Genomic DNA, 13,587 nt, shown 5'->3' with positions numbered 1-13,587 from the left:
CCTAAAGAATAACAATTGCCTGGCTTTACAGCAACTGTCAGTGCTGTATATTTGTATATTGTCATTATCATTCTATTCGCCCACTACATAAGTGACAAACTGAAATTGAACTGTTTGACAGATTCAAATAAAAGCTTTTTGCTTTGTTGACATATTGATGTTATGTACTAGCTAGCCCCCTGACTGTACACATACATTTTGAATGTAGTGTAAGACACAAGTTCATTTGTTTAAATCAAACTGGATGTTCAATGTGAGTTAGGTTAAAACTTTTCATCCACTGGAGAAGATGCACAACATGTCTCCATGCAGGTGCAATAGTGTTAAATTCGCCACATATTGAATTGTTATGTGGGGACTGCTAAGGATCCATCTGAACTGTTTTACAAACCAAATATTTATATTTGAACCTTACTCCACAAGAAACCCATCAGTTTGTCATCTGAGCCTCTGTAGACACACATAGAAAAGATCCAAAGACCTTTTAGAAAGTAAGTGAGCAGTAAGAGAGGATACAATCAGACAGTGGAAAGTGTCAATTAACTTTTATTTGAAATATAATTTTGCATGTTTTTTTAAAAAATAATGAAATATTGAGCAAAACTGAGACAAAAGACAACAAGAAGGAGAGTGCCTCCATCTTACATTACATTACCTCTCCTGTCCCCTCTCTGTCTCTCTCTGATTGTGTCACATTTGACACTCTCTCTCTCTCTCTCACTCTCTCTCTTTTCGCGTACCCCTCAGTTCACTCATCTGTAACCATTCTCACTCGGTTTCACACCGCTCTGTCTCCAATTTCAATCTCACAACACTGTCCTCAGTCTCAGTTGTCAAGGTAAAAACCCACACAACATGATTGGATTTTCATGCATGTGTACTATCTATGTGTGTGCATTTTTGATGTCTGTTTAGCAATAAAAATACCACTGTTTAAGAAAATATTTTTGTACTTCTTATAGCCTGAAGTCCTGTCTTTGAATAGGTTTGAGATAGTAATTGATTTCTTTCATCTAGCAGCCTGAAAGAGGAAAAAAAAAAACACTTTTATTTCTTGTTGCCAAAGGGTTGGCTTCTTTTATTTTTTTAAATTATAAATGTAAGCAACATGGACCAAATTTGAAAATGTATTGATATTTTGTAGCTGAATGGGGTTTAAGAATGTGAACACATGGATTGTACGGAAGGAAGGTCACAGTTTTATATTCAAGACTGACACTGTCCAAGTTGTGCTAAAAAGACCAAACTGTGGAGGAATATAAATGATGTTCTTGATAAGTATGTATATTAATATAAGGCACAGACATACACATAAGTACTTTATGCTACCTGCTTAAAAAGATGCACTGAAAGAAAGTTGAGAAAGGGGAGATGATAATTTCCTACTGTGTTTAATGCTAATTATTTTACTAAAAAGAACAATGTAAAAGCTTTTGCCTCAACACGGTGTAATAGTTTGCTTGAGCAGAGCACAAACATGGCGGTGAATGCATAATGATAATCATTCCTCAGGGACTCTAAATCTGCCAGAAGCTCCAGCCTGCTGACTGCTTCCTGTTCAACCAACTGTTGCTAAACAGAATCAAGCAAAAGTGGTTGATAGAAAGAAAGCTAAGAGTGCACAGTGAGAGCCACGGGGTAAGAGATTGAAACTTGAACTTTTATTGAACGAATCAATTGTGCTCATTTTAACGAAGCTTTTAATAAATTGTTTCAGTTTGTAATAAACTGCAACTGAAAGTTAAAAAAAATAAAAATAAAAAATAAAAATAAAAAAAGTATTCATTTAGTGTAATTACACAGTTATTAGGGTTTAGCAGCTTTAGGAAATTCATGAATTCAGCTTTATCTGAGCTGAGTTCATAATTTTTGAAGTGACTTTTGAAAACACTGAAAAAAGACATCCATCCACAACTGCTATGTAAGAAAGTACAGTAATAACTTTTCTATCATTGTGCCACATCTAGAGCATTCTGTTGCTGCTTCCCAGCTGGGGCAGCACAGTATGTTCACTGAAAGAACAGATTAAAGGAGTGGATTGGCCTACTTTATCCTCATTTATGCTCTTCTTCTGTTCTGTTTTTAACTTTTTAGTCTTATCTGAAATAAAATTGAAATGTTGGGGATTTATTTAGAAGAATTCTGTTGTTTTTTGGCAGAATTGTGTACAAGTAAAATCAGATGCGTGGGAAGGTACTGACTGAGCATTTCAAAAAATGATACTGCAAAAGGAAACATCGAGATGCCTTCATTCAGTTGTTTGAGGACCATTATTTTTATATATATATATATATATAAATCCCCTCTCGCCCCTGCGGGCGGTCTATTCTTCAACCTCAGGTCCTCTGCCAGAGGCCTGGGAGCTTGAGGGTCCTGCGCAGTATCTTAGCTGTTCCCAGGACTGTGCTCTTCTGGACAGAGGATCTTTGATGTTGTTCCTGGGATCTGCTGGAGCCACTCACCTAGCTTTGGAGTCTCTGCACCTAGTGCTCCGATTACCACTGGGACCACCGTTATCTTCACCCTCCACATGTTCTGGAGTTCTTCTCTGAGCCCTTCATATTTCTCGAGCTTCTCGCGTTCCTTCTTCCTGATGTTGCTGTCATTCGGAACTGCTACATTGATCGCTACAGCCGTTTTCTTCTATTTGTCCGGTTGGTTAGCCACCACCATTTTGTCCATCTGTATCTGGAAGTCCCACAGAATCTTAGCTCGATAATTGTTTTTTTTATTCATACAAAAACAAACTGAAGATTTTTCAATCTTTTATAATTGTATCTATTAATCTATTATAACAGCAAATGTTTTATGTTTTTTGTTTTTCTGTGTGAAAAGGTAGGAAAAGCCAGTTCAAGCCAAAAGACACAATGCTAACAAGCCATTGTTAAACATTGTAAAAGATTTCTAACTACCTGAGAAAACACAAAAAGAGGCGGGTGATTATTATGTAGGGACAGGGATGATTCTCAGGCTGTGAAGAATTGTACATTTTCTGCATCTATTTGTAACACCTGGTCAGAGGGCCCGGTGGCGCCAGTGTCCGGCAGCCTCGCCTCTGTCAGTGCGCCCCAGGGTGGCTGTGGCTACAATATAGCTTGCCATCACCAGTGTGTGAATATGTGTGTGAATGGGTGGATGACTGGTTGTGTAAAGCACTTTGGGGTCCTTAGGGACTAGCAAAGTGCTATACAAATACAGGCCATTTACCATTTAACACCTATGTGAAAATTAAAATAAAATATTTTCTTTCTTTCCTCCCTTCTGAAATACATTCACATCGTCCACTCTCATGCAGAATGACTACCGTAAGCTGTCCATGCAGTGTAAAGACTTTGTGGTGGGTGTGTTGGACCTTTGTCGGGACACAGAGGAAGTTGAGGCGATTTTGAATGGCGACGTGGATCAGTGCCCACCGAGTCCCTACAACCGTCCCTGCCTCAGCCGTGTCAAACTGGCTATCAAATATGAAGTCAAGAAGGTAAGACAAAAACCGATTAGCTCGTTAAAAAATGTAACGATTTTTACAAATTGCATTAATTTGCAACATTAAAAATTAGTGTAAAAATTATTCAAAGAATTAGCAATGCAGTATGTAATGCCTTTTTTGTGGGATTAAATTATTTTTGCAGGAACTGTGAAAACATTTTCTGTAAGTAATAACTAAACAAAATGTCAACATAATACAAAAGACTGCGAGAAAAAACGGTAATTGTTTGTCTCAGCAGCTTTATAGGTCTCTAAAGGTGAAGAGGCTTGTCACACAGTGTGTTTGACTGTGACACCTAATACTGGTGTTCATGTACTATGTCAACTTCTTTTTCTTTAACCTTTTCGAAAGGGCAGTACATCTGAGATATCATTGGAGTTCATTTTTTGGGTCTTTACAGTTCCAAAAATCCATAACACACATGGGACCACGCAAGAAAACATGACCAATAATCCTCTCGTCATTTCAACTTTAAGGTCCATTTGTTGTTTGGAAGAAGACAGTTTTGTTGTATAATAACTTTGACTGCTTTGTAACTTTGACCTTTTGGACCTGTACATTTCCATTAAGGTTATTACACACACATAGGAATTCGAGTATTATCAGCACTGCCCATGTCTTTTCAGATCGACTAGGGTATTGCAAAAGGAAATTTCACAGAGACCTGGGACCAGAAGTTAAAAAAATAAAAATGGAATGAGACTCGCCACATACTTTTTAGTTGTTGTGTTAACATGGACACATTAATATAAGTGCAGATTTGTCAGTTCGGCTAAATCAAATTTTATTTATATAGTTCCAAATTGCAACAACAGTCGCCTCAAAGCGCTTTTTATTTTAAGTTACGGATCAAAGAAATAGTCAGACAACCCCCTATGACCAAGCACTAGGAACTACAAGTAAGCCAGCAGTCTTAGAGCAAAGTGCGCTGTTGGCGTGATATTGTATTATGAGGGGCCTGAACATTTAAGACCTTGTATGTGAGGTCCAGGACTATAAATTCGATTCTGTCTTTAACAGGGAGCCAGTGAATAGAAGCCAATATGGGAGAAATCTGCTTTCTCTTTCTAGTTCCTGTCAGTACTCTCACAGCAGCAATTTGGATAAATTGAAATTCAGAGAGGTTTTAGAACAGCCGATAATAATGAATTAGAATAGTCCAGATATAATAAATGCATGAACTAGCTTTTCAGTACCACTCTAAGACAGGATGTTTCCAATTTTAGAGATATTTGTACAAATGCAAGAAAGTCCTGCATATTTGTTTAATATGGACATTTAAGAACAAATCCTGGTGAAAATATTGGTTTCAAGATTCCTCTTTCTGTTACTTAATGCCAAGGTAATTGTATCCAGAGTATCTGGTTATACACCACGTTTCTAAGATTTTTAGGGCCAAGTACAATTACCCCTGTTTTATCTGAATTTAGAAGCAGAAACTTCAGAGGTCATCAAGGTTTTCATGTCTTTAAGACATTGCTAACTAACTGGTGTGTGGCATCATATATAGATAAAGCTGGGTATCATCTGCATAGCATAAAAATGTATACTATGCCTTCTAATGATACTGCCTAAGGGACGTATGAGTAAAGTAAACAGAATTAGTCCTAGCAAGGAACCGTGTGGAAATCCATAATAAACGTTAGTGTGTGTAGTTGTGTAAAGAAGACTCCTTATTTACATGAGCAAAGTGGATTCTATTAGACAGATATGATTCAAACAAATGCAACACACTACCTTTAATTCCTATGGCCTGGATAGAAATACATTATTTATTGCAGTTTAACATGAAACCAGACTTGTTTCTAACTAAGCTAGTTTCTCTGATCTGTTTGTGCATATAAAAGTATATTTCCAGTACAGTATGCTTGAGTGTTGTTGTGAATGTGGACTCACAGGACCCTTTTGTAAACAACTCATTGGCCTGTGTGTAAAAGTTAATCCCTGCTGTGCAGAGGTGCTCAGGAAAATGTCAAACCAAATCCCTTTTCCCCATTTGGCCCTGCCATTCTCTCTCACTCACACGCGTTCCTGTCTGATCCTAATGTGCCTCATGTTTTCTTTAATCAGGTAATTCCCTGGTGCGTACAGATGTATTTGTATGTGTGTGTGTGTGTGTGTGTGTGTGCGCGCGCGCGCACGTGTGTTTTGGGCATTAAACAGGCTGCTTTTTTGTATCCTCTACAAGAGAGCATGACCAATACCAGGCAGCTAATTACACCAGGCAAGAGGAGAGGGAGGGTGTGATTGCCATGGAAACCAGGTGGAGTGTGACTGCATGTAGAGCAGGTAGATGGACACAGGAGGCTTTCATGTCAAGGGTTATTGGTTTGATGGACTGATCAGTGGTAAGCTATAGTAACTGGACGGGTGGTGGTGTATGTATTACTGTTTGAGGCTTTTCAGCCATATGCAAATTGTATATGTTTGTTTCGATCGGTGGAGGAAGTAGAAAATGTCAATTGTCAGCTCAGATAAATGATCCTCGAACGCGACGATCAAGGGTCACTGGTGAAGTGATGGATAGGCATTGATTGACTGGGTGAACCCAATAAAGTGAACAGAAATCGAGGGAGAGCACACATGACCAGAAGTGAGGTGTTGCTGAAATCTTAGACGTGAATACAAAAAACAATACACAAACACAGCGTTTGATTGTTCCACTAGCTGACTGCTGACTGAACATTGATTGCTTGGTTGTCCACATCCTTCCTCCAGCTGGAAGAAAAACATCCATCCTCTCCTTCGTCGTAATACCTTTGCTGGCTTTCATTTATCACTGCCTTACTTAGAATAAACTCTGTAATTAATGTGAAAATGCACCACTTCTTATTGCCTTCTTTCTTTTGCACTTTGTATATTAAATTGATTTTCCATCCTGCTTGTTGCCATTTTTCTTTTTAAATGAATTCAAGTGGAAACCATAAACACAAATGTATTAAAGGTTGCCACTTGACTTCATTTAGGTAGTAATATATTTAGATTTTTATGAATACACAATACTCAAGTACTATAAATAGATATTCAGAATGGACACTAAGCTACTTGAGATACTTGGAAAGTAAATTAGCACCAGATGCCCTTTCGCAAATATGTAATATTTAATCATGTCAATTTTACCCTCTTGGCATTTGTTAATTTAGTTGCATTGAAGTATCATGTATAGTATGCATACTTTTCATAATTAAAAGCCGTAATTCCCCATAAAGGAAGTGCAGACCACTGCACCTGCTGAGGGGATTTTCCTGTTTGCTGTTGTTTATGTTTCCCTGTGGGTTATAACCCAGACATTTTTGCTTAACATAATGGGAGACTTGAAGAAATTTCTCCCCAATACCACCAGCATTTAGCCTTCTCTAAAACACTTTTTGGATTTGAGACATTTGATATTTATTGTGTCCTCTTTAATTTGGTAACCTGTCTCTTTACCATGTTTTTTTACTTCTTTGTCTTTCCCATCTTCTCATTGGCTGTCCAGGCTTAAATATTTCCATCTCCCCCTGTGCAAGTATAGTCCCGTCATTCCATCTATCTTTGTTAATCCAATGTGCTAACCACCACCTGTTCCTATTTCTTTCTCTATATCCTGTGATATACCTTCTTGTTAAATTAAACTTTGTCTGCATCCATTTTGACCTGCATTTAGATCAATTCTAGAACTTTAATAACAAATGAAAGGCTTAAAAACCATGAAAGCACAAAAGCTGGAATGGTGGGAGAATGAAATGTGTATAGCTTGACTAGAGCAATTTTGCTGATACAGTTCCGTCAGATTCTGTGTGGACATTAAATAAGCACTGAACTATTTGAAAGCGCATCATAATAAACTTGAATTTTGGACCTTCAAGCTATTCTTAATAACACAATTTCTTTTGGATAATTTGCGATTAGATAATTCACTGGAGTTGTGAAGAGGTCAAAAACATGGCTCTGCTTTCCACACCTGTGTCCACAGAGAGACACTGACCACAAAGATGTCAAGGAGAATTTTAGATGAAGCTTGAGAAGAATCTGTTTTTGTCATCCACAGTAGTCATGGATGTTTAACATATTATCCACGTGAGATAGAAAATGACCACCCTGCACACTGCATACTGAAATCTGACGGTTTTCATATTTTAAGGTGCTCTATTGATGTTTTAAACCAGGCGAAGAAGTCAGGACATTTATTGTGGACTGTTAGATCAATACTCTGGCTTTAAGTTGCTTTTTGAGTTGACATATTTGGTGACATTTTCAACTATGTAAGGAACTCAAACTGTTCTTCCAAGGAAAAGCAGTGACTGTATTTTATGTCCACAGTAAGACGGAAGCCACACTATGGAAGAGACAGTGGGAGGCTTCAGAGCAGCTCTGAGTTCTTTGAAAATAGGTGTGAATTTCTCAGTAAAGAGGAGGGTTAAATCCTGAATTCCCTGACAGATGTCATCTGAGAAACCTGCAAACCCTGAGAGGCCAACTCCAGGAGGACTTCTCTGTGCTCAGTGTGCAATCCAGCTTCATACAGAATCAATTTGCCCACCGTAATGGGCAAGTTTCCATTGTATGCAGCAGGACAGCCAGGTGGAATTGTTTTTGTGGTTCTGCTTTGAAATTGATATTTGTAACTTAAAACATTCTGATCTGTCGTCAAGGCATTAATGTCTCTGTTACCTTTTACTACCACTGGATTTTCAGCATATGTCACTTTAAAGACAAAGTATACGAATAATCGAAATGTTGGGCCTGATCTCGCTGATGTCCATTCTGTAATATAACACAAACCCTGTAAGTGATTTGTGTCCAGCGTACTGAGATACACTTTCTACAGGTGGTCTTTCAGAGACTAGAGTAAATCTTGTGTCAAAGGTAATATTTGGACTTTGGACTTTAATTGCCTTGTTTTATGGTTTTAAATGTCAGATATATGTGTTACACAGCAATTAGCCCAGCTGTGATAGATTGTAAATAGTGTATACAAATGCATGTGTCAAAAGTGCTGGTTCAAATGACATTTTCAGTTTGGGTTTTTGGGGTTTATATTAGCTTACATGTTGTAAAAATTTGACTTGGTGACTGAATGTTAAGCGCACAAAACACGTGGGCTACAGCGACTTCTTTTGACTCTCACTCAACTTTCTATTTATCATTATATCCTTTCTTTCACTAAGATAATAAGGATTAAAAAATCTTTGAAAGACACATAATTTCCATCAATTCATGATATTGAGGCAAAAAAACATTTCATGTCTTACAATGTTCCTACTTTCTTTATTTTCAAGACCCATTGCTTGAAACCATCTTTTTATTCCATCCATTAAAGATGTAACATACCAAGAACACATACTGGCAGAGGAAATTTATTAAAAGCTTGAAAGACATTCACACAGGAATGCTTTGCTGCTGCTTTCTTGGGACTTTAACCGACTGCTATTTTAGATATTTACGAACACTTTGTTCACTCTTAGATATCCCTTTTTCCCAATGCATCTAAATTTGGGTTTTCCACTTTAACCAAAGGATCAGTGTTGGCCACTTGTGTGTGCCTGGGTAGCATATTTTTTATATTTGAAATATCGTTTTTAGTTATAGTCATCTTCTTTGTGTGCTAATAAAACAAACAAAACAAAGTAGAGTCATGTCTAAAGTTGGAGAAAAATATTCAAGGTTTGTTTCTGGTTTAAATTAAAGATGACCTGCCTTAATGTAAAACGTCTATACTTCTATTCGGCCTCTCAGTAACAAAAATATAGTAGTATTTTCTATGCATATTCTTCAATAAAAAAGAGTAACCATGTAAGCAGCTTTTTGTCATATGAAGCTAGTGTGAGTTGTTCCTTGAAAATCCTGGCATCACTAGCTGTTTGCTTTTAGCACCACTCGCCCTTTCCTGTTTGTCTTTCTCATCCTTTAACCATCCTTGCCCTGTACCCAAACTGTCTCATCTTCCTTTGTTCTCCACTGATTTAAGTTTCTTGTTTATTTTCTTCTGTTTCAGTTTGTTGCTCATCCAAACTGCCAGCAGCAACTCCTGACTATCTGGTATGAGAATCTGCCTGGCCTGAGGCAGCAGTCCATTGGTGTGAAGTGCTGGACAGTCCTGGGAGTAACTGTAGGCCTCCCATTCCTGGCTATTGCCTACTGGATAATGCCATGTAGCAAGGTATGAACAGATAACTACATGCATAAAACACAATTGCAAACTACAGTTAAAATAAAACACACACATATAGTTTAGGGAACTTATTATCTATCTATATTATCTATCTATGCACTATTGCTTCTCAGAAAAATATTATTTTCTATTCTTGTTCCACCTATTATTTGCAGCCAACTATAGTATTTCAAATTGCACTTGAAGTCTCTTCATGCAGCTTATAGGCTCATTACCCACCAGGAAACACAATTCCCACTTTTGTTCTTTATTGCTCATATGACCTTACCACAAGTTGGGGAGAATCTAAAGTTTGCCCTGAGGTTGGAACTACAGCAAAGGCCTTGATATTAACTTAGCATTAGTTCATTTCAGGACATCTCAGACTCGCTTCTCAGCTCAACATTTAGGCTCAGCTTTTATTATTCTAATCTTAGCTTCATCATCATCTACTCTCAGACTGAGCAGAACTTGAAGTGTGACACAAAACACGTGACAGACTGGACAGGAAACAAGACACATAACCAAAGAGACATAGCTGAAACAAAAACTAGAATAAAACTCAACTAAATCTTAGCGAACAATAACACAAGAACTTACTATCATCAACTTAACACAAGAAACTCAAAAAAGCAAAATAAACTCAAAACGCTGGGTCACAGAGCCAGCCCCTGATAGAGTCATGTGAAAAAGAACGTACCTCTTTTAATTCGAAATGTTTTCAGGTATCAGAACTTTTAAATTCATCCGGTGCCCAGCAAGTCTTAAAATCAAGGACATTTTGGAAGTTTGTTTCATCTTGAGCATTGTTGCGTTTACACAGTGCCAAAGGGTAAAGACATAACCACTGATCTTAGAGATGCAATTGCTACTACCCATGAAGCTAAGATCCCAAGCATGTTATAAGACATTTTAAGCTCATGCAGTATAAAAAAGGTTTTCTTAAATTGTGTATAACATTACAGACAGATTTTTTATAGTCCCCAATTATTAACTAACAACCTGTATTCTTATAATTATCCTGAATATAAAAATACAATCCTAGGTTATACAGAATCATCACAAATAAACAATAAGCACTTAATATAGGTTTTTCCAATTTCTTAAGCTGTAGTCATCTTGATTCCACCTCATCTCTGCAGTTGTAGCCTTTTTACAGACACTGTTGCTACAGACAATAATCCACTTTTTCCCTTAAATACTAAATATGGTTCTACTATAAATGATACAAACCTTATAACCTTGTTAGAGTAATTACAGGAATATATATGCACTAGACTCTAAAAATATGGCCAAATTAAATGTCAAAACTTACAGATTTACAGTTTCAGAACACAATATAATAACTGTTTGATTATAGGGCATGTGGGACATTTTCTGACATTTTCTTCATTCTCATCAAGCAGATTGTAATTTCTAAAGTGACACAATATGACATCGGCCACACTCAGACACAGGAGCTGAGCAAGCGGTTATGCAAATCTTCTCATCAACCTGAATAATCCTGCACCTCATCATCACCAAGTGGTGTGTGTGTGTGTGTGTGTGTGTGTGTGTGTGTGTGTCTGCACTCAGGTTTGAGGACCTTTGAGCAGTTCATGGTAGGCGTGACTGATGAATTAGTCGTTTTGTAGACTAAGAGAGAGCGAGAGAGAGAGAGCACCGGATGTTAGCCGTGCATGAGAAGATGGAGAACCATAACACTTAGAGGTTATGTCACGGTTCTGGGTCAGTTTGACCCAGTATTTTGAGTTGTCATGTTAGGTGTGTTTTTTGCATTATGGATTGTTTTCTTATTCTCTTGTAGTGCTTGTGTTGGTGATGATGATTATTATTAGAGTTTCATGTTTCTGTTTATCAGCGTTTAAGGATTTGTTATCTCATGTATTGTTTGAGTTCCACGTGTTATATTCTATCTGCCTCTCAGTGTCGAGTCTGCGTCTTTGTGTGATGGTTTCTTGTTTCCTGTTTTATTGTGAAGGTCTGCGTCTCATGTGAGTGTGTTCAGTTTTACTTCTCTTGTCTCGTCTCGTTTATTACTCCCACCTGTGTGTAATCTCCCTGTGTTTCTCTGAGTGTATTTAAGTCATGTCTTCTGTTGTAGTAGTCGCTGGTCCGTCTGTGTACTTTCCATGTTCCACTCGTGTGTTCTCCCCGCTGTCATCATCATGTACCATAGTCTACCTTCCTTCATGTTCAGGTTCGTGTTCTGGTTCATGTTCAGTAGTTAGTTGTTCCCAGTATAGTTTAGTTCATTCTCCAGTTGCCGTTTGTCTATTTATATTTCGTGTTCAATAAACCACCTTCACACCTTTGCTACTGCCTGCAATTGGATCCTCCTTTATTATTTCCACACGGCTCATCTCACTCGCCGTGACAGGTTATCCACCAATCATGAAGCACTAGTCGCAAAAAACACTTGTGTTATGTTAATGTGTGCGTTTCTGTGTGCGTATTCACACGTGTGCATATGTGTGGATGTGTGATTATATCTAATTATGAATCAACCAAATCATGACACTGCATGTGACAGCCTGACGTTTCGTGTCACGTGAGAGACAGCTGAGAAAAAGAAACAGGGCAGAGAAGCAAATATAGGATGCACAGCTTATACTTGTGCTATTACTGTGTCTGTTGCTGTGTCACGTTTATTTCTTTCTTTAATGTGCATGTTGTTTTAAGAGACCAGGGACATGTGTGATGTTGATAAAGCAAAACTACAGAGGGTAGAATAATAAAAGCAGCCTAATCAAAAAAATAACCAAGAGACAAAACAGATGTTTATGCATGCTTTGTGACCATGTGACCGCAGCTCATCAGAAACAAAAAGTAGAATGGATTTGATAATGAAATAGATAAAGACAGTGTAAATCAGAACAAAAATACAGTTCGACAGACAAATGCAGAGAGAAAGCTTTGATGTGTTCTGGTTGATTGTGTTTAGTGTAGCCTCCTGCACCTGCAGCTAATCATCTAGTTCTTCTCATCTCATCTCATCAATTGCTTGTTTTTTACAGCCCATAATATGCCCCATTTTACAACACTACAACACACAATTATTAAAATCCCACATCATATTACATTTCAAATCAGCCTGGGGCGATAAAGACGGTGTTTTTGTTCCTGTAACAGAAGTAGTAAGTCATTGAGAGCAGGCATAAAAAACATGGATACTGTAATTGCTTTGAAAATCCTCTTTGGGTGAAAAATAGCAGCGATATGCTTCAGAAGTGATGAAAAGCAGATGTGCGATCAGAGATAGAATGCTTCTTATTGATTGAAGAGGTTAAAATATGGTGAGTGACGTGACATTTTTCAGCCGAGTAACTGAAAATAGATAAAAAGTCAGAAAAAGAGAACAAATGATGAAGAGGAAAATTGCCTTGGAGACTTGATGAACCAAGTTTCACATGTTAGTCAAGGATTCATTTGTATCACTAACTTTGCAGATTTATAGTGAAAAGGTAACAGTATGTGTAAGGAAAGCTTATGATTCTGAAACTATGGTAAACCTCGTCCCTATTTTCACAGAGTACTTCAGGCATGACGAGGCTCTTTATTAATGATAATTATACCGATGATGACAATCAATTTGGCAATGATACGCTGACATTTCCAAATGCTACATGTTGCGCCGATATTAAGTAATTATTTTTTCATTAATTACTTTTCTGCAGTCCATCATCTATTTAATTGGCTGAAATATATTTTTGCATGCTATCTCTGACACGGCTGCCTGCGGTTTTAAAATTTTGGACACACTTTGAGATTTTTTGTTTCCGTCCTAGCTTTTCTTGGCCTCTTTTTGTCTCATGGGAGATTCAAATCGAAGCCAGTACCAAAGAAAATCCTTATCAGTATACAAAGGACAGGTTTCTTTTTTTTTTACAGCTAATGTAGGTCAGGGTAAAGCAAGCAACATAGCAGACTTCATTTATTTTACCTCCAAGCACTGAGCATATTCTTT

General features: G+C 37.6%; 1 protein-coding gene across 1 annotated transcript in view; it reads left to right on the top strand.

The window, feature by feature from the left end:
- The window catches only part of trpc7b (transient receptor potential cation channel, subfamily C, member 7b), a 56,058-nt gene that overhangs the window by 9,427 nt on the left and 33,044 nt on the right, over window positions 1-13,587 (top strand). Inside the window, exons 3-4 of the mRNA XM_084947321.1 lie at window positions 3,296-3,478; window positions 9,465-9,629. Of these exons, the coding sequence (XP_084803447.1) occupies window positions 3,296-3,478; window positions 9,465-9,629 (348 nt within the window). The remainder of the gene's footprint in view (window positions 1-3,295; window positions 3,479-9,464; window positions 9,630-13,587) is intronic.

This window comes from Perissodus microlepis, chromosome 2, assembly GCF_051167445.1.
Source record: "Perissodus microlepis isolate ML-2025 ecotype Zambia chromosome 2, ASM5116744v1, whole genome shotgun sequence".
Taxonomy (NCBI): domain Eukaryota; kingdom Metazoa; phylum Chordata; class Actinopteri; order Cichliformes; family Cichlidae; genus Perissodus; species Perissodus microlepis.
Note: the sequence above shows the minus strand (reverse complement) of the source record. Positions and strands in the feature narration are given on the sequence as shown.